A 19,527-nucleotide genomic window follows, 5' to 3' on the forward strand; every position below is an offset into this window, starting at 1 on the left:
AGGTTGCTACATGTATTTACGTCCCACTTGGTACCGTTAGCTCAGGCTAGCTTCGGTAGCAACCGATTCGACAAATGTGTCTTTACGTTTATATTGAAGTCGGTACGTTATTATTGTAATCATTAATTCTTACGCATTACCGTCAGCCAGTGAAGAGGGTCGTTGCAGCCAGAAGCAAAACAAAAATGGCGAGCCGCGTCTCTCTCCACTCGCAGCTCTCCTCCATCATGGACACGATGACCAAGTCCGCGCTGAGTCAGATCAGCGGCCTGGTGGATGAAGACTCGGCGGAGCTGCGACTCGAGTTGTCTCGGCTGTTGCTCGCCAATTCGGCCCTGGCGGACAAAGTGGAGAGTCTGGAGTGCGAGCTGACCATTGTGAGGAGCGACGTGCCTAACTTGTTAAAACGCTCTCGCACCGTGGGAGTTCAAACTGTCTGCTACAGAGGCGGGGATCCTCATGGTGCCTTGTCTTTCAGATTGACAGCAGCATTGGCGTTTCAAACTGGAGTCGTCGGCATTGCTTCTGATCAAACTGGTGTGTACTTCTTTGTCTTGTGTTTTTAGTGCCTGGCTCTCCCGCCATAGAAGGGATCTTTGGAAGAGACTGGTGTATGAATCTGTGGGAAGACGGGGACCCATATCCTCCGGAGAGAGTCCCAGTGCCACCACAGCCTTCTGATCAGGTGAGAGGAGCAGAGACATTCCGTGTTTACTAGCATTTATGGCTGAGATTAATAAACAATCTGTTTAAAAGAAATATACAGGCTCATGTATCTATGTTCTTCCCATGGGAAAGCAAGTGTATGTGAACAACACTGTATAGATGACCTGATACAACCAGCATATTTGAGGTTTGTTATCATATATTACAGTAATAGTCTAATTTGTCAGCTAAAAGCAACACACGTGTGAATAACAATGGAGGGTTGTTATACATCTCATCACAACACAAATGTCACATTGAGTACAGCATCTTCAGCAAATATGTTCATTTTTTTGTCCAGTTTTTTGGACTAATTAATTAAAAATTAGAAATCTACTTTTTTTATTCTATACAGTAAACAACAACATTTTCAAATTGTGTGTTTTGTTTTCCAACCAAAAAGATATTTAAAACGTTATCATAAAGAGACAGGCATCGCATCTGGGACCAGAACAGATTTGACATTTTTCCTTAACTATTTAGTTAAACAGTAAATAAATGTTGACTGACGAGTCATTTCAGCTCTTGTACCAGAACAGGATGGTGTATTGAACAATAGTTCAACATCTGGACTTTTTATTTTACAGTCTGTGACTACACTATCCGACTACATTACTGTGAATGAGATCAGAGAGGAGAGTGGCGACAGCTGCCAGGAGGAAACACTCCAAGGTGAGAGTGTGACGGAGAAAACCGACTGCAGATTTAGCAGCTTTTATATAATTTGTCAGTGGTTGTTTTGTGTATGTGTATGCAACAGAACATGAAGAAAGTGCATCTGTGGAGCCAGAGCAGGTGTCAGTCGGTTACTCGGCTAATGGCAGCACTTGCAGCCTGTCATTGGATCAGGAAGGAGAACTGGTTGAGTCTGCAGCTGCTACTGAAGAACCATCCGGTCAGCTGATATCCATCAATGACACAGAGGAAGCCTTCAGTACTCATATCATTCCCATCGAAGAGGAAGAGGAGGAGGAGGAGGAGGAGGATGATGATGTCCAGTTTGTGGAAGAAAGTCAGCAGGAGCCTCCTATGAATGCCGCAGGTGGGCCAAGCAATGAGCAGCAGACATCACTAGCTGACAACACTGACAACAGTACTGCTCTTGACAAAGATTCACAAAACTTTATTATGCTCAATATGGCAACTGTCAGAGATCTTAACAAAGACAAATTCACATGCCAAATATGTAGCAGGACATTTTACCACAAGGGCACGCTAACGCACCACATGAGGTCACACAAGTCAAACTTCTGTAACATTTGTAAGCAGCATTTCCCTCACAGGTACAAGTTAAACTCGCACACCTGCGTGTCCCCAGTTCCTTCTCAAAGAGTCAGTAGATCTTGTGAGCTGTGCGGGAAGACGTTTGCAAACCAATCGGCTCTGAGCATCCACTATGTGGTGCACACGGGAGAGAAGCCCTACAGGTGCAGCTTTTGTGGGAAAGGGTTCACCCAGAAAGGCAATCTGAAATGTCACCTACGCATCCATACTGGCGAGAGACCGTTCCACTGTGTTAAATGTGGGAAGACTTTCACGCAAAAGGTGAACCTCAACCATCATTTAATGGCACACAGAAATCGTGAGGCTGTGGGACACAAGCCTAATGATTAAACCTGTCAGCGAACAATTACAATGCAAGATGAGTAGCTTTATTAATCTGAATACCTAATACAGTACTGCTCAAATTGATGTAAGGGTAGTTAATGTCATGTTTGTAATGACTGTCTGTAGTAGCACAGGAAATCTGGAGTGTGGAGCAAAATGTCCTGTTAGTTTTTATTTAATCTTTTAGCAGTTCAGTGTCTTAATTGTTGTTTCTTAACAATAAAGAACAGTGATGACTTTTTACTTTGAGATTCAATTTTTTATTAATAGATAATTTAAAAGAGTTCTATTTTTTTTATATATATGTTGCCTTGAACATTACATTCAACTTTGGCAATCTTGAAGGCTTTGTAAGGGGCATGCAGGTTTGACTGAAAAACAAAACAACAGCACAAGTTTTCCCTCTTGGCTTTAAGAATTAGTTTAGTGACGTCAGCATTGTGTTACTCATACCCAAGTCCTTTGTACAGTTAATAGCGCTGTTGAGGGGTTGACAGTTCTGAAAAAAGATTTACTGACAAAGTACAGAATAAATATAATTTCTTAAACAAACGGTGAACAATTTGGAGGGGAAAAAAGTTTGGATTTTGGCTTGACTGCACATTAACACCACCACTTGCTTTTGTACAATAATGACACAGCCATACAAATACATTTTAGAACAGTAACACCATTCAGACCTGAACAATTTCTGTAAATCATTTGATTATTATGTGACCAACACACGTCAACATTTCTTTAAAACGATCATGTTATTCAAAGAGAGGCTTACCCACTGTCTCCACAGTTAAATGCCAGTAAAGGAAGCAATGCATGTGGTAAATACAAACCAGACGTGAGCAACATGGGAAATTAAGCAAACAGAGCGAGTTGATTTACTCCAACTTTGTTGTGAAGAGGTAGTTTTGAAGGTTTATGCTACGTGTGCACTCAACTATAGCACTTGCTCAGAGTCCTTTTGGTATTATTTGACACAGCCCTTTTTTCGGCCTGATATATAGTATAACACTGAGGTATATGAAACACATTTCCGCTAGCCATATGACAACATGCATGGATACAATGGGTATTAAGTATTTTTTGTCATAGTTTGGATAAGAAAATGTTTAATGTGAGCTATGATGCTTTCCTTAATAAACATAATGTGAAATTTACTTTAAAGGATTGATGAGGGAATCCTACAATTTGGAAAGGACCCCCTGACCGATCAAGTAAACCAAATCCCACCCAATCAAATAGAACAAATATTTTCTATAACATCATTTTGTTGCTGCAGCATTTCTCATATCGATACTAAAACTAAAAACACACCGAACAAGCTATGATTTTGCTGCAGCAACTGTATGGGCTTTTTCATTTAGATGGGGCATTTCAAGTCTCCTATATATAGTCCTATATACACATTGGCACATGCTGAACTACTGTGAGCTCAACCGAAAGCACTTCTCACCATAGTTACACTTCTGACCAATAATCAGGTTCTCCGTGTTGTGCTTTGACTGGTCAAGTGAAACATTGGTGATGATTTAAACCATACTTATATGCATAACACTTCCCACAATCAACACAACTATAAGGCTTTTCACCGGTGTGTGTCCGGAGATGTATGTTAAGAGAGCTTTTCTGAGAAAAACTTTTGCCACAGTTTGGACAGCTGTACGGCTTCTCCCCCGAGTGCACACGCTGGTGCAGTTTCAGGTACGTTTTCTGAGCAAATCGCTTCCCGCAAACCGAGCAGCTGAACGGCTTCTCACCGGAGTGTCGCCTGATGTGGACTTTTAAACTGCTTAAATAGTTGAACATTTTCCCACAGAATAAGCACTCGAACCGTTTTGTTGGCTTCCCAAGTTTCGGCTGAAAAGTGAGTTCTTTAGTTGCATTCATTTGGACATCATTCGTGTAGTCAGAGTATTCGCCGTTGGCTGTAGGAGGATGTGTGTGGTCAGCCAGAGTGCTCATTGTTGCATCATCTATTAACTTGTCCATAATTGTTGGCTGTGTTCGTTGTAGTGTCTGACTGTCAGCCGCCATGGGAAAGTTGTTTAATTCCCCTGAGTGAAGCTGCAGCTCATCAACAGATCTATGAAGCATGTTGTCCTCCTCAAAAATTCCAACAACTGTTAAATGAGAATAAATGTAGTTATATCACAGAGACTATAAGAATTACAATTATTATTATTTATTTATTTTTCATCCAAACTTACTTTTTCTGCTATCTGTGAAACCCATCTGCTGGCCAATAGGATGATCATCATATGCCTCCTCCTTGACAAAAATGGTATCAGGATCTCTCTCCGTCAAGTCTATTGCCTGCCAACAAGAGAGGTGACAAACAGCTTTGAACATAAAAGTAATTCTGTCATCACAGTTCTCCAAGGAAACGATTGCATTGAAAGAGCAAAACCAGTTGCAAAGTAAACTGACCTGTACTCCCATGCTTGACATAGCAGCGGCCTCCATTGTTTCTTTTCTGTGAGAGGGGACTTTCTCATCTCTCCAAAAGTCCATACACCAGTCCTTTCCGAAAACTCCATCGATGGCTGGAGCAGCTTGCTGCTGTTCTGAAAGAAGAAGCAGACATGAAAATGTGGGTTCCTATAGAAGGCAATCATGGTGGAAACATGTACAATACACATAAATCAAATGAAACTTCAGAACAGCGTTATTGTTTTTCAGAGACTGAAAGTGAACGTGGTTGCACACTCAGTTGGCAGTTTATTAGGAACACCAAGCTAATAATTTATTATTATTATTATTATGAATACATATCCAGTCTAATACATCAGCTCTACAGTAAATCCTTCCTTAGTACAGGTTTTAGAGAGGTTTGGATTCAACTCTGTGGTCATTTAGGAAGTCGCAGCTTGTGATGCTGTTAGTTTAACTGCATTGCATTTTGACCAATGATTTTTTTTTAAATATAAATTTGTCATCCATACCAGGGGAAGAAAGTCAACACGATGGCATCAGCAAACTTTAATTTTCCCTACATGAATCGTATTCGACTTCTTTGGCACCATGTTCCCCTGGTCATCCACGCCCCCCTGCAATGGCTCAATGCCCCACTCCCTATTTTGAGAACCACTGGCATGAAGCAATACAGCTCAACACACCGACGACATCGTACACAATGACCACACAGGACAATCAACAAACACTGACTATTATAATGGCTGTGAATGGAGGATTGGTAGGTCTGCTGCATTAGACTCCATTAGACTCAGCCACAGGACGATTGAGTCCACATTAGCTAGCTGGTCTCTGTTCTCCGACCATGCTGACCTGCGGGGAGCCTGCGGCCGACGCTGTTCACATGCACGGGGAAGCCCTGCGCCTCCCGCGCAGCTCTCAGCTGCACCTCGAGCGAATAACACCGTTTCTTCAGCGCCTCGTTCTCCGTCTTGTGCAGGGAGATCTCCGTGTGAAGGACGGAGGAGCACTCGTCAGCCAGGCTGCTTATTTCCACCAAGGCCGCCTTGGTCAGTTTGTCCAGGACGGCGGCCAACTGCGTCCGAAAACTCCGGTTTGTCGTGTCGCACATCATTTCGACGGAGAGGCTGGATATTTCGAAATTTTGGCGAAATTCCCAGCGTAGCAACGTCGTTCCCAGGTCGAATATGGGAGTGTGTCTGTGCCGCAAGGGATTGTGGGAAAATGTTACGCTTGCGTATCATTATTTACGAGGAGTATTTGAAGGCAGCACAGTGTGAAGACCGACCACAGACTGTACACGAGACACAATCGACACTATGAAACATAAAGATTTTTACACTGCTTATCATTTTATATGTATTTACATTATATAAAAAATATATATATATTCATTACTAATCACAATCTGTGAATCATTGAAATCCATGGCAAGAAAGGCGTGTAGCTTTTGATACCACCGGGGCAGTGCTTTCCCACATCATACTTTCACACTAAATATTGTTGGAGGATTAAATGCTTTTGATAATCAATCACTCTTCTGGCCTTTAGAATATTGCAGCTAAGATTGTTTTTTATATGTGCTGTACAAGAGTGATTTATTTATTTGTTCAACTCAGTTCACAAAAAGTGTTTTCAGACTGTAAAGTGTATGGTTGTATACTGTACAACAATATAAGGTTTGAATTAGCTTGAAAGGGGATGGGTTGAAAATTAGAGCTATAGGAAAGCAGAAAAAAACATGCACTTGAACATTTATTTCACAATAGAGCAGGTGATACATAAAACATAAAGATAACTTTATTATAAATATTTATTTCAATCACATTTGTTATATTTGACAGACCGTTTTAAGTGGTTCCATTAATCAATGTCGCACTGAATGTGGCTGCACCAGACGCACTTCCATACATGTTCAAACTAGGATCGAAATGCACTGCAAGGTGCTTTTTCAGGTTACAGTTCTTTGTAAAACCCTTGCCACATTTGATACAAACAAAAGGTTTTTCTCCCGTGTGTGTACGCTGATGCATATCAAGAGTGCATTTCTGAATGAAGCCCTTTCCGCAAATCGGACAGCGATATGGCTTCTCCCCAGTGTGTGTGCGCTGGTGTGTATACAGGTGCCCTTTTTGTGCGTATCTCTTTCCACACAGCGTGCACCTGAACGGTTTCTCTCCCGTGTGGCTCCTCTGGTGTATTTCAAGCTGACTGAAGCACCTAAAGCTCTTGCCGCACTGCAAGCAGCCGAACCTCTTCGCAGCCGAGTTCCTCAAATTGTGAATCTTCATGTTTCTGAGCACACTTAAGCTTTGAGAGGCAACATTTTGAGCTACGCCTTTCCCAGCCTCTGGATTTGTGTTTGCAGGTGCAAGTTGTTGACTCCACTGTGTTTCCCTCCTCCCTGGTCCTGCGATAGATGATTGGGTGCTCAGGGTCACAAAGTTTTCAGTGAAGATGGGCAGCTGCCGTTCTGCGACTGGTTTAGGACGCTGCATCACATTGGAAGTCCTCTGAGCGACTGTGACTGCTTCCCTTCCTGTTGAAATCATACGAGTATTATTAAAATGTATAACATGACTGACCTCAACCTGAATGCACTGGTATTATAATAAAGATATTCTTCATAATACAAGTGTTGGTGGAGTATTTTTGTGTTTGAAGGTAGCTTCAAAAATCTTAATCCACTTATGGTCTCTCATCATTTTATGATGCACAAATGTGTTCTCATGAGTCAGAATCTGCACATACTTCTTTAAAACATTGCTATGAAACCAAACTTTAATCCAATACTCACTGTTTTCACTTGTCCTATCTTGTTCAGTGTCTCGAGTGTCCACCTCTGTGGGCTCTTCCTTAACCACAATAAGATCAGGCTGCTCTTTCGGTGGATTTGGAAGCTATGCAGAAAAACATTGTGTGAATTGCGCCTGTTATAAATGAAGAACTCAGTATTGCAATGTGACGGCATTGCATCCTCTTTATGTCTGACTATAGAGTCGACTTGACTTGAGTTACCTCAGCTGCAGCTTGCTCTTCGCCGTGATGCAACCTGCTCATCTCAGTGGAGGAACCTATGCTTTCCCATGGGATCTCACTAGGATGCAACGAAACTTTGATTAATAAACCGGGCAGGTTGGAGTTGTCAGCAAAGGACATGATGGCAACAGACACTAGTTCGCCAGGCTACACACAGGAATCTGCCAACCCTACCTTTTTATGGCAGGTCTCATCCTGTCAGGCTCCAGTGTTATGTTTGCAGAGCAGGCTCCCGCTGCGTCCCGTCTGCCCCCCTGTGCGATGTACAGCAGTTTCTCCATCAGCTGCAGTTTCTCAGCGAGGGAGGCGATTTCGTTCCGCCCTCGAGTTATCTCTATTTTCAGCATCTTCGACTCAATCTCCACCAGTTTGCTTATTTCCATCACTGCTGTTTTGGACAAGGCGTCCATGATGGAGACGAGCTGTGTCTGGAACGAGAAGACTGTCGACATGGTTGTTAAGGTTTGTGTGGCACACGAGACTCGCGCGGACAAGATGTTTACGCCAGAAGGTGTTTAATATTCAATGTTAAAATGCAAGTTAGCACGAGAAGTGGCGGTTTCAATGCCCGCAAGGTACGAGTGACTGTGTCTACACAACTCAAGTAGTCGGTTCACTAATGCACTGTTTCCATCTGCCGGGCGGGAGGAACCATAGCAACCATTTACAAAAAACGAAAATATGTGTCTTTATTATTGAATCGACTTCTTTATTGGCTAAAGCATCAGTCTATGTTGTGTAACACCTCTTAAAAAATGTTGAGGTGTTTAGAAAATTGTAAATTTTATTAGCGCGTTAGTGGAAACGCCTTTTATTTAGAGTGTGTGTGTCGGAAAAGCTAACTTAGACTCAATTGACCAGAAGGCAGTGCGGTCAGAACACAGAAGGTGATTGGCTGCTGAAAACTCCTTTTCAGGAAGTGGTGCGTCGAATTACATTTGCCGACTGAAAATCCTCCTCATGACTAAAAGCTGCACCTGAGCTCCTCAGTAGGTAAGAAGACTTCTTCTGAATGAAAGAACTGTTGAGTTTGCGGTCACACGTCAGTTTTTTTTTTAACATGTAAAGAAATTAGCGTTTCTTCCTGCCGATAATAGATAGAGCAATATCCTGTTCGTTGCTTCATCTCCAGTCCCCAGTTTGCACAGCCCCAGCGGCAACAGAGTATAGATGGTGTAAAAGTAGGTGTTTAACATACCAACACAAGCAGTTTATGTAGTGCATTATCAAATTATGTACAGACAAATGGTGATGACTTGCAAAACTTGTTTGGTTAAACTTATATTGCTCAGGATCAGTTATTTTCCTCACCCTGTCTTCCTTCTTCTCAGTCATTTTCATTCAGACAGTGTTCTCATGGCCGGCAGAAGAATCGTGGTCTTCCCCTCCTCGGTGGAGCTTGGTCCGGTGCTGGCCCGTCTGGTGACATCTCGGGCTGAGAAGGCCATCGCCTCTCATGGCCGGTTCACCCTGGGGCTCTCTGGGGGAAGCCTCGTGTCCATGCTCGGCAAAGAGCTGCCTGCCCTACCAGAGCTGGACTGCAGCAAGTGGGTGGTTGGCTTCTGTGACGAGCGACTGGTTTCCTTCGACGATCCTGAGAGCACCTATGGGCTTTACAAGGTATCTCTTCTGGAATGAGTTTGCGTGCCTACGTGGTTACATTTATTCATGTTCTTTTACCACTTCAGAGTTTTTCTTCTTTGCTTCCAGAGTAAATTGTTTTCCAAGGTCAACATCCCCGACAGTGGGATCTTAACCATTGATTCCTCTCTGCCAGTGAGCGAGTGTGCTGAGGATTATACCCGTAAACTGAAGGAGGTACGCACATCTCTTATGGAGCACTGTGAAAAGGCTTTAGGCAATTATGGAATAAAAATGCTTTCCCTTTGAATCAGCACCAATTCACATAGAAATACTTGGGCAAATTTGGACATCTTGCCAGAGTTATATATTGTTTTATTCTTTGAATCGTATTGTCTTTCTGTCTATTGATGTAAACCCAGACAGACTTATTATTTAATAAATTAAAACTTGAATGAATAATAGATTATTCCCAGTGGGAAATTTGCCCTGACAATCACAGCATCTGTCTCTTTGTGACATTGTTTTGGGTTGTTGTCATGCAGCAGAATGATAGTACTTCTAGATTTTTTTTAAAACTATAGTGCCTAAAACTTTTGCAGAGTGCTGTATGGTTACATTTCAATAATCAGTTCTGGCTCCAAATTCTGACAGGCATGTTGTCTCAGGCTTTAATGATTTTGCAGTATTGTTTTGCTACTTTCAAACACAGGCCTTCCCAGATGACCACTTCCCTGTGTTTGACTTGTTGCTCCTGGGTATGGGGCCTGACGGACACACCTGCTCTCTCTTCCCGGACCACCCTCTCTTGGAGGTGAGGGCCGTACTTAAGTAAATCTGCCACATGTACATATAGTCATTGCAAGGTTTTGATTTAGGCGCTACTTGTAGTCCTCACTGTCATGCCTGGTTACATGTCTGTGAGGCAGCCAAGCTCATGTTACATCCATCTTGCATTTGACTGTTACAGTACAGTCTTGGGTTCTGGTTCTCGCAATGGCACTTTAAGTTGACTGTACACATTACACATGATGGATGATTGGGTTTGGGTGTACTTCATATTCAGGAAACCACGAAGATTGTGGCCCCCATCAGTGACTCTCCCAAACCACCGCCCCAGCGTGTAACTATGACTCTTCCAGTGGTGAACGCTGCACGCTGTGTGGCTTTTGTATCAACAGGAGGAAGCAAAGCACCCATTTTGAAGGTAACATTTAGAGACTTTTATTGAATACACATCTCAAATTCAGAATCTTAGAACCTGCTATTTCCACGACAAGACATATTATCTTAAACTAGCTTGAGACACAAGCTGTTAAATATGAGATGGAGATATGATACAACAAAGCAAAAAAAAGTAACCAGTTGCTGCTGGTTCAATTACAGGAATCACAAGTTACAGTTGAGATTGTATGGGACTAAGAGAAAAGAATGAGGAAAAATATGAATATGTAACGTATGTTTGGTTTCAACCGATGCCTACTAAAACTGCAAAAGAAATGAATGGATCAGCACTTTTATGGCCCACAGGCCCAGCAGAAACATTGTTCATACTATTGAATTAATTGCTGTTGCATTGTAACGCAGTGACCATCTTCTTGCAGGAAGTGCTGGAGGGCAGAGAGGGTCCAGAGTTTCCAGCAGCCCGTGTTGTCCTGACCAACGGCGAGCTGTTCTGGCTTGTTGATGACCCTGCAGCTGCCTCCCTAACTACCCAGGTAGAGAGGCTGAGCTCAGGGGCCAAACTGTAGAGCTTTTTTCAACACTGACACGAAAACCTGAATGAAGAGACTGGAAAATAGTTCAGAACATTTAACAGGAAAGCAAAACTGGTTTACGCAGTGGAGATAGTGACATAGGATGTGGAGATGAATAATAATTTCCATCTTAAGATTTAGCACTTACTGTGTGTGTGTGTGTGTGTGTGTGTGTGTGTGTGTGTGTGTGTGTGTGTGTGTGTGTGTGTGTGTGTGTGTGTGTGTGTGTGTGTGTGTGTGTGTGTGTGTGTGTGTGTGTGTGTGTGTGTGTGTGTGTGTGAGTGAGAGAGAGTCAGTCAGTCAGTCAGAGGGTTAGATATATTCTAACTTGCAGATATGCTTGCAGTGCACTTTCACTCAGAATTAACTTTTCAGCAAAGTGGGACACATCTTGCATCCAGCAATTAAACTTTTGAAATAAAATGACTGATGTGCAATCTGTGGGTAAAAAAATCACATCAAATAAAAGTATGCAGAGTATTTCTGGATCTTCATAATAGTAAACTGTACATATACAGTACTGTCAACACACACAAAAAAACTTGTTCTGCTCATTGGCTCTGAGTTGCATTCACACCCCTTCAAAATATAACTTTGCACCTTTGACACTGAAAATCAGCACTTATCTGCAGCTTTCGGCGCGCCTTGCAACTATCCATGGCATTTTCAGCAACATTTCAAATGAATAAAATGCCAATTAAACATTTGCCCTTTGTCTTCCCTGCGCATTCACGCTCAGTGGTCCATCCCCTTTAAGACCACAGCACATCCCACCCCCTTTAAAAGTCAACTTCGCAGCGCCGTCGCACCAGGAGCGGCTTCGCGCGGGTGTCTGCGTCTCTCTGTTATGACCACGAAACGTAAAGGGGCGAGTTTTAGCCAGAGTTCCATGCACCGAGCCGTAGCCGCCACCAACACACCTACATCGTCCTTATTCTTCACAATATCCCTGCGCCTGGTGTCGCGATGCGCGGCGCGAACTTCGCCCGCCTGTGCGCCGCGGTGCTCCTGCTGCTGCTGCTGACCGGCGACGCTCCGGTCCGGGGATATTTCGCGGAGGAGCGCTGGAGCCCCGAGTCTCCGCTTCTGGCCCCGCGGGTGCTGCTCGCCCTCATCTGCAGGAACTCGGAGCACTCGCTGCCCTACTTCCTCGGCACCGTCGAGCGCCTCAACTATCCCAAGGACCGAATGGCGCTGTGGTAAGTTTTATCCACGGACTTTTTCTTTTTTTTTTTTTTTTTTAACTTTTCAGCAGCGAAGAAGTAAACAGCAACAGTCCCCGTGTCCAAAGAAGTCTCAGAGTTTGGGCTTTTTTGTTTGTTTGTTCATCTTTAAAAATGACTTGTTGAAATGAATTCGTATGGCCGATTGAAGGGCTGAGGTTTGGAGAAGGGGTGGTCCCACTGTGGCCGAGTTGCGTTGAGTTGATGAAATAAAACAACAATATTTATTCCACGAATCTCAACAAGCGGGAGAACAGACGCTGCGACCAGTCGACGGATGTTCACCTTCAGAGAGCCACGGCGTGTCGGACAGAGGTGAACACATCTGTCCGACACGGGAGCCACGCACCGATGTGTAGACGTGGAGGGGAGGGGACCGGTGTGGCCACGAGGGGAGCTGTCGGATGTCACGTCACAAGTGGGATAGTGTTGTCTCGGCACTGTCCATTTGAACACAGGCGAACCTTTGAGGCCACTTCCCAGGCTCCCAGCACATGCATGGTCGTGGGGAGAGCCATGTGTCACAGCTGCAGCCTCAGGGAACCCCCCCCCCCCGAAGAACTTGGCATAACTGTTTGTGGAACTGGAATCTGTGGAGCATTTATAACTGAAATATGTTCTCCTTATATCAACTATAATGAGCAACTAAGTAACTACCTTAGCCACATTCTGCAGCACGTTGTGTGTAACTCATGTTCATCCGTCAAAATAGTTTGGAGGAAATGGGGGCACTGGACAAATTTGTTTGACTTTGACTTGGGACAGGAGTTTACCTGAAGTTGTGTTATGGCTAATTATGGAATTGAAAAGGTTTTTAATCAATCCATTTTTCCACATCTAACGCGACTGCACCCTCACCGCCATTTACATGTCGCATACGTTCAAAACTTAACTGTCTACGGCAATTGCTCAGTGGTTTGTGCCAATTGATGTGTTAAACCGTTTAATGTGTGTCTACCATGCTCGGGCCAAAAGCCGAGGCAAGTGAAAGGGAGGTGTTTCTCACATAATAACTAAACAACATGCTCCGACAGCCCGCCCATGCTTATACCCTCGGAGCTCTAAGCACTTTCCAGTGCTGCCTGGAGGGCTCAGTGAAGTATGCGTTTCACTCACCAACCCCATGAACACAGTTCACTCATTTAAGGGTGTTTAGGTGAAATTGTTTAATTTATCCTTTTTGGTTTAGTGGTGAGAATGACTCCTCTGTAAATATTTTGAAGGTAAGGGCAGTTGTGTTTTGACATGTTCCGCAAACACATGAAGCTACATCTGGAAAATGCAAACAGCGGTATGATGTTGATGAACACGTGCATGTTGCCTTCATTCACGCTGAAGCCTTTTGCAGCTGCTTGTAAACACGCCAAAGCCTCAGAAGCACAATTGGCCAGACTGTCATGTAAATCTTTGGGGTCTGCATTTAGCCCAGCATCTCCGCTTCACTAGAGCAACGATAGGGCGAATGTGAACCACCACATGCAGATGCATGTTAACACCAGTACGGTGCACGGTTCCAAAATATGCCTTGAACAAATATTTGAGTAGAACTTGAGATGGACGAGTTGGTGTAATTCAGAGTTTGAGGATTAGGAAGGGTGGACACCGGCAGTGAGGGAAGAAAATGTTTAGCATGGAGCTGATGTGTTCTCACAGATCCACGTGAAATCTTTCAAGAGAATCCCCCCCGGCTGTCACCCACATGGTCAAAATCCAAACTTGGCTGAGTTTAGTGCCGATGTTCTGTTTACTTACAATGCACTGCATGGCTAAAGAGAGGAACACCGTGGATAATGTGGCACAACTTCACATTCCTAATGGAGTGACTTGGGCAGATGGAATAACCCACTTTCGGTTTGATCCAATTCTTTGCAGAATTAGATTAGTTATGCACAGTGTCTGCCTCAAATTCATCTTCCCCACACGTTTCGTCGACCAATTCAAATTCTTCCTCATCTGTTCTAATTCTGTTTCCATAATATTTCCTTAATGAAATGTTCCTCAAAATGTATAATCTACTGTAAAATAATATCAACAAATATACAGTGTTTGTTTTTTGTGATGTCGTATCATTATCACTTGTGTCAGTTCCCACGGCTGCAGACAATGAGCTTACATAAAGTGAACACAGAGCTATTGTCACTTGTGTCTTCGTATCGTCTTTCAACTCTTGTCTCAGCTTGAATCCAGGTCTGCCCTGGTGCTACATTCAGCTGTAACTGTTTTACTTTTCCGGGCCTTCATTCATTCATTTACATTTGTTGTATATTTACAGGGTAGCAACTGATCATAACGAGGACAACACCACAGTCATCCTGCGTGACTGGCTCGTCAAGGTGCAGAACCTTTACCATAATGTGGAATGGAGGCCAAAAGAGGTGCCCAGGTTGGTCATTTTCTGTTGAGCGGTTGTGTTGCAGCAAAGGTTCACGTGGGCAATAATTTAAGTCTTAACTATCCAAATGTCACTTCCAGCCGTTACGCAGATGACAGCGGTCCAAAACAGTGGACAGACCTCCGCTATGAGCATGTTATGAAGCTTCGGCAAGTAGCACTGGAGTCAGCTCGTGAGATGTGGGCGGACTACTTTATGGTAGGCCAACAAAACTGCTCTTTACAGGCACAAAAAAAGCACAGTAACCAGTAATACTGAAATTTTCCCATTTTTAGAACCGAGCCCAGGCTTCTTCCCAGACTATCTTTATTGCTCAATAATAGCAGCAGCTGGATAAGTACAGAGTTAAGTCCAAGGCACCAAAACATTTGTAATTTAAGCTCTGGGAATAGTGTTGCAAATGTACCTGCTTGTTTTTTTCCGTCACTTGTGGTTAAAGATGAACCAGTCTGGTTCATCTGGATCCATACTCTGACACAAGGCTTGACTCAACATTTATTATATTTTTAAAATGTATTGCTGTGCACATTTCTATTTGTATTCCCCAGCCCAGCCCACTTTTTCTTCATTCGTTGTGTATAATTTTGAAACAAAATACATTCAGAATTGCAATGATTTTATGCTACACATTTTGGGAAACTCATCTCAAAGCATTCTCCCTTAGAATAGAAGTCTATGGTTTTTATTGCCTCATATAACCTTATTAACCTTCTTCTGATGTCTGAGGCAGAGTATGCCACACATACACTATTCACACACACATCTGACAGTTTATCTTCTCTTCCTTGTGTAGTTGGCGGACTGTGATAACCTCCTCACCAATCCAGATGTGCTCTGGAAGCTCATGAATGAAAATAAGACTATCATCGCGCCAATGCTTGAGTCCCGTGCAGCCTATTCAAACTTCTGGTGTGGAATGACTTCGCAGGTACTTTGGTGATGGTAATTTCCAAGAGCTTGGTTGCTGCAACGAATACTCTCAAATCCTCCCTGAACTTAACGGTTTATCAACTGTGCTTATTCAGGGTTACTATAAGCGCACCCCTGCCTACATGCCCATGAGGAAGCAGGTGCGTAAGGGCTGTTTTGCTGTACCTATGGTCCACTCCACCTTCCTGATAGACCTCAGGAAAGAGGCCACCAGGCAGCTGGCCTTTCACCCACCACACCCAGAATACAGCTGGTCATTTGATGATATCATTGTGTTTGCCTATTCTGCTCGGATGGCAGGTATTATAGCCTTCACTGCTTAAACCCAGAGATGTTACATATTCCTCTTCAACCTTTTCATTGAAATGTAGCTTTAGATTGAGAAAACCTTTTCATTTACTGCTCTCCACAGATGTTCAAATGTTTGTATGTAACAAAGAGAGCTATGGATACTTCCCTGTGCCCCTTCGGTCCCATAATACTTTGAAAGACGAAGTTGACAGCTTCTTGCACTCCCTACTGGAGGTTAATGGTGAGTAGTTTATATTCAGAATGAGAGTTTTTATTTTGATCCAGCTCCCCTTTTCTCTTCCACTTGCTTTAAATCTTAATTCTATTTTTCTGATGCTTCATCTCATTCATACCATTTCTGCATCCATCTTCCCTCTCGCAATGTAGTGAGAAATTCCCCAGTGAAGCCTTCCAAATACATACCTGTTCCTAGAAAACAGCCTGACAAACTGGGATTTGATGAGGTGAGTAAAGAGTGGTGTGAAGATGGAATCTGCAAAAAATGGCCCTCTATCCACTTCAGTGCTCAATGCCCCCCCTCCTGTTAGAAATCTGTAATTACATTGGCTGGTTCCACTGTTGCCCGGCATGTAGGTGTTCATGATAAACCTACAGAGGCGGACTGACCGCCGAGACCGAATGCTGAGGTCGTTGTACGAGCAGGGGATTGCTTGTAAGGTCATTGCAGCTGTAGATGGAAAGTAAGTTCATTCTGTTTAATGAATGTTTTACACTTATTCAATACCTGTTAATCAATCTTGCCTGTGCTTTCTCGTTATAATTTTGTGACATTTCTCACTCTCTCTTTTCAGGGCGATGAATATCAGTGAAATTCATACTATGGGCATCCATATGCTCCCTGGATACAGTGACCCCTATCACGGTCGCCCACTGACAAAAGGAGAGCTAGGATGCTTCCTTTCCCACTATAAAATCTGGAAAGAGGTAAACCCCAGAAGCCAAGCATTTGAACATTTGGGAAACCGACAGACAAGTGATTTATTGCTAAACCTTTTTCTGGCCTTAGGTTGTGGAGCGACGCCTTCCCACCTCTCTGGTGATTGAAGACGACCTGCGCTTTGAGGTCTTCTTCAAACGTCGCTTAATGAACTTGATGAGTGAAGTGCGGGATGAAGGACTGGACTGGGATCTCATGTGAGTTTGCGCTTCCTTCACAATCTTGTATTCTACTGACATTCCACTAAGTTTCCAGTTGTTTCTCACTTGTCTTTTCTATTTTTGTCTCACAGTTATATCGGTCGGAAGAGAATGCAAGTGGATCATCCAGAGAAAGCAGTGCCCAATATACACAACTTAGTGGAAGCAGACTACTCATATTGGACATTAGGTTATATGATATCATTACAAGGTGCTGAGAAGCTTTTGAAAGCAGAACCTCTAAAGAGGATTTTGCCAGTGGATGAGTTTCTTCCTATCATGTTCAATAAACACCCTGTGTAAGTACACACACATAACATGTACTTCTGCTTTGGAGATTTGCTTGATTTTGGTTTGCTTGACATTTGCCTTCATCTGTCTCCACAGATCTGACTATATGGAACAGTTTGAAACCAGGGACCTGAAGGCATTTTCCGCAGAGCCTCTTCTAGTGTATCCAACACACTACACGGGCGACCCAGGCTACATCAGTGACACTGAGACCTCCACAGTGTGGGACAACGATAAGGTCCGTACAGACTGGGACAGAGCACGCTCAGGGAAAACTGGGGAGCAAGCTGAGATCAGCTCTGAGGCCCAGAACTCGGATGTGCTACAGTCTCCTTTGGACAGTACAGCACGGGACGAGCTATGAGAGGAACTGAATGACACCCTTGGAAAAATGCATTCATTTTTTAAACATTTTTCATCTTTGATACTTTTGATTTTGCATCACAGCAGGGATGTGACATCAGAGTTTGTAAAAAGATTTAATTTATCCAGATGTGACAAGTTAACGATGGATGTTGTCCGTTGGTAGGTTTTTTTTAGTTTTCTTTATTAAGGCACTAGACTTGCCATTTGGAGTGGCATTTGCAGTACCCAGCTTCTGTCTGTCATACAGAAATTAAACTATATATTAGCAAATAATGTAATTGGACTGTTACATTTCAGTCAATGGGCAGTTAACTTTGACCCTAATTTGACATTATACTGTGAAATGCATTTACAAATTAAATAGGCATTAACCATACTGTGTGTCACTGAGCAAAGATTCATGGAAGCGTTCATGTCTACAATCAACCAGTATAATTCTAAATTCATTGGTTTATGCTGTCAAAAGTCCAAGATAAGAAACGTCTGCATGTCTTTTTTTTCATGTTTAGTATTTTCTCTTTACAGTATACATTTTATATTGCTGTGTTTTGTCATTAGCAAACACTCTAGATGTGTACATCAGATCTTTACCAAAGCAATGAAACACACAAGCAACGCTTGCTGTCAACTCAGAAGCAACTTCTGAATAGATTAACAGAACTACTTCTAACTATATGCCAATGCAAGTCATTGTGCCTGTGTCAACAATTTTTAGATCATTTCCAGACTTATGTCATCAACTAGCTGTTGACATATCGGTGGAACGAACCACTGTGCACTTTTCCGACTTGATGGTTTATGGTTCCCTCAGAAAGAACCCACCCAACCACATCCTAACACACGTCAGCTTTTCCACGTCTTTATCACTCTCTTTTAAATCTTTCTTTTACATACTGCCTTGCATGGCTACACTAGATATTTCTGTAAGGTATTTACGGGAGATGTCCACCCAATGATTTAGCACCGAAATGTTAGTGGCACTCCTATCAAAAATAAAATGTTCTATTTTTAAAAGAAAAGTTCAATTCGTCATTCTTGTTATATAGGGAATATTAAATCAGAGTAAGACATTTACATTTTTTGCAGTTTGGGATAAAGTGTCAAATGTCTAACATGAAGTTGAAATTCTATTTTGTGAATAAGGTCGAAATGTTGAGAATTTCCGTTTGCACCAATGCGGTCACCTCTTCCAGAGTGTGTGGTTTTTCCTTCTGAACAGATGCAGTTTAACACAATCTCTTCAAAGTCCTAATACTGATTACCACATTGTGTTTATGCGCAAAATGATAAATAATTTCCTTGTTATAAAAACTGGTTTTGAAGTACGATTATGGGGCCATTACACTTAATGAAAAGATCCATAGGATTTTCAAATGAAGCAAAAGGGGGGAAGCTTAATTTGACACATCAGTAATTCCTTTTGAAGTCACCTGAAGCCAAGTACAAAATTAAATAGGTGGGACAATGAGAAACGAACATAGTAGTTCACACTCTTTCTTAAAGAGTTTATTAAATTATGTAATTGGATGTTGTTTAGTATCAGCTGTCGTGTTACATCAATACCTGCCAATATAAAGGTGAAACATCTGCAGATGTCAAAATACATACCATCCAAAATGCGCTTGGACGTGACCTACAACAAGCCTTTGAGATCAGATATCTTTTTAACTGGGACAATAAGATCAAAAACACAGTGGCACCTTTACACTGTGTATAAAGTGATAGTGTAGGCGGGGTCACCAGTGACAAAAAGATA

The 19,527-nt window shown here is 42.7% G+C and overlaps 4 protein-coding genes across 6 annotated transcripts; 3 read left to right on the forward strand and 1 right to left on the reverse strand.

The window, feature by feature from the left end:
- The first annotated feature begins 12 nt into the window (after positions 1-12).
- LOC118288922 (gastrula zinc finger protein xFG20-1) lies at positions 13-2,556 on the forward strand. Its single transcript, XM_035615517.2, has 4 exons — positions 13-462; positions 567-685; positions 1,293-1,377; positions 1,466-2,556. The coding sequence occupies exons 1-4, from the start codon at positions 186-188 to the stop codon at positions 2,317-2,319; spliced, it is 1,335 nt and encodes a 444-aa protein (XP_035471410.2). The 5' UTR covers positions 13-185; the 3' UTR covers positions 2,320-2,556.
- A 162-nt stretch (positions 2,557-2,718) lies between these two features.
- Positions 2,719-8,557, reverse strand: LOC118288925 (zinc finger protein 60). Its single transcript, XM_035615521.2, has 8 exons — positions 7,957-8,557; positions 7,762-7,840; positions 7,541-7,643; positions 6,595-7,282; positions 5,596-5,975; positions 4,738-4,874; positions 4,518-4,623; positions 2,719-4,430 (listed from the first exon to the last, which is right to left on the reverse strand). Exons 1-8 carry the CDS (start codon positions 8,232-8,234, stop codon positions 3,817-3,819), a joined length of 2,385 nt encoding a protein of 794 aa, XP_035471414.2. The 5' UTR covers positions 8,235-8,557; the 3' UTR covers positions 2,719-3,816.
- pgls (6-phosphogluconolactonase) lies at positions 8,226-11,826 on the forward strand. 3 transcript variants are annotated; one of them, XM_035615523.2, is made up of 7 exons: positions 8,226-8,244; positions 8,699-8,775; positions 9,114-9,402; positions 9,493-9,600; positions 10,076-10,177; positions 10,430-10,570; positions 10,968-11,826. In XM_035615523.2, the coding sequence occupies exons 3-7, from the start codon at positions 9,139-9,141 to the stop codon at positions 11,112-11,114; spliced, it is 762 nt and encodes a 253-aa protein (XP_035471416.2). In that variant the 5' UTR covers positions 8,226-8,244; positions 8,699-8,775; positions 9,114-9,138; the 3' UTR covers positions 11,115-11,826. The 3 variants fall into 3 exon arrangements, with proteins under 3 accessions (XP_035471416.2, XP_035471417.2, XP_035471418.2); XM_035615524.2 differs by lacking the exon at positions 8,226-8,244 and adding an exon at positions 8,880-8,963 and having other exon boundaries at positions 8,702-8,775; XM_035615525.2 differs by lacking the exon at positions 8,226-8,244 and having other exon boundaries at positions 8,712-8,771.
- Positions 11,827-11,923: 97 nt separating this feature from the next.
- On the forward strand, positions 11,924-18,790 carry colgalt1a (collagen beta(1-O)galactosyltransferase 1a). Its single transcript, XM_035615516.2, has 12 exons — positions 11,924-12,319; positions 14,616-14,726; positions 14,816-14,933; positions 15,529-15,663; positions 15,761-15,965; positions 16,078-16,197; positions 16,344-16,420; positions 16,551-16,657; positions 16,769-16,901; positions 16,984-17,111; positions 17,207-17,413; positions 17,502-18,790. The coding sequence occupies exons 1-12, from the start codon at positions 12,087-12,089 to the stop codon at positions 17,767-17,769; spliced, it is 1,842 nt and encodes a 613-aa protein (XP_035471409.1). The 5' UTR covers positions 11,924-12,086; the 3' UTR covers positions 17,770-18,790.
- Positions 18,791-19,527: the final 737 nt, after the last annotated feature.

Source organism: Scophthalmus maximus, chromosome 17 (assembly GCF_022379125.1).
Source record: "Scophthalmus maximus strain ysfricsl-2021 chromosome 17, ASM2237912v1, whole genome shotgun sequence".
NCBI lineage: Eukaryota > Metazoa > Chordata > Actinopteri > Pleuronectiformes > Scophthalmidae > Scophthalmus > Scophthalmus maximus.

Coding starts and splice junctions, on each gene's coding strand:
- LOC118288922 (XM_035615517.2), top strand. CDS start 186: ATGGCGAGCCGCGTCTCTCTCCACTCGCAGCTCTCCTCCATCATGGAC. Junction 463..566: donor CAGAGGCGGGGATCCTCATG/GTGCCTTGTCTT, acceptor TTGTGTTTTTAG/TGCCTGGCTCTCCCGCCATA. Junction 686..1,292: donor CACCACAGCCTTCTGATCAG/GTGAGAGGAGCA, acceptor TTTATTTTACAG/TCTGTGACTACACTATCCGA.
- LOC118288925 (XM_035615521.2), bottom strand. CDS start 8,234: ATGTCGACAGTCTTCTCGTTCCAGACACAGCTCGTCTCCATCATGGAC. Junction 7,283..7,540: donor AGATAGGACAAGTGAAAACA/GTGAGTATTGGA, acceptor TGATTTCAACAG/GAAGGGAAGCAGTCACAGTC. Junction 5,976..6,594: donor TTGATTAATGGAACCACTTA/AAACGGTCTGTC, acceptor ATGATACGCAAG/CGTAACATTTTCCCACAATC.
- pgls (XM_035615523.2), top strand. CDS start 9,139: ATGGCCGGCAGAAGAATCGTGGTCTTCCCCTCCTCGGTGGAGCTTGGT. Junction 9,403..9,492: donor GCACCTATGGGCTTTACAAG/GTATCTCTTCTG, acceptor CTTTGCTTCCAG/AGTAAATTGTTTTCCAAGGT. Junction 9,601..10,075: donor ATACCCGTAAACTGAAGGAG/GTACGCACATCT, acceptor TTTCAAACACAG/GCCTTCCCAGATGACCACTT.
- colgalt1a (XM_035615516.2), top strand. CDS start 12,087: ATGCGCGGCGCGAACTTCGCCCGCCTGTGCGCCGCGGTGCTCCTGCTG. Junction 15,664..15,760: donor GGTGTGGAATGACTTCGCAG/GTACTTTGGTGA, acceptor GTGCTTATTCAG/GGTTACTATAAGCGCACCCC. Junction 17,414..17,501: donor ATGTTCAATAAACACCCTGT/GTAAGTACACAC, acceptor CTGTCTCCACAG/ATCTGACTATATGGAACAGT.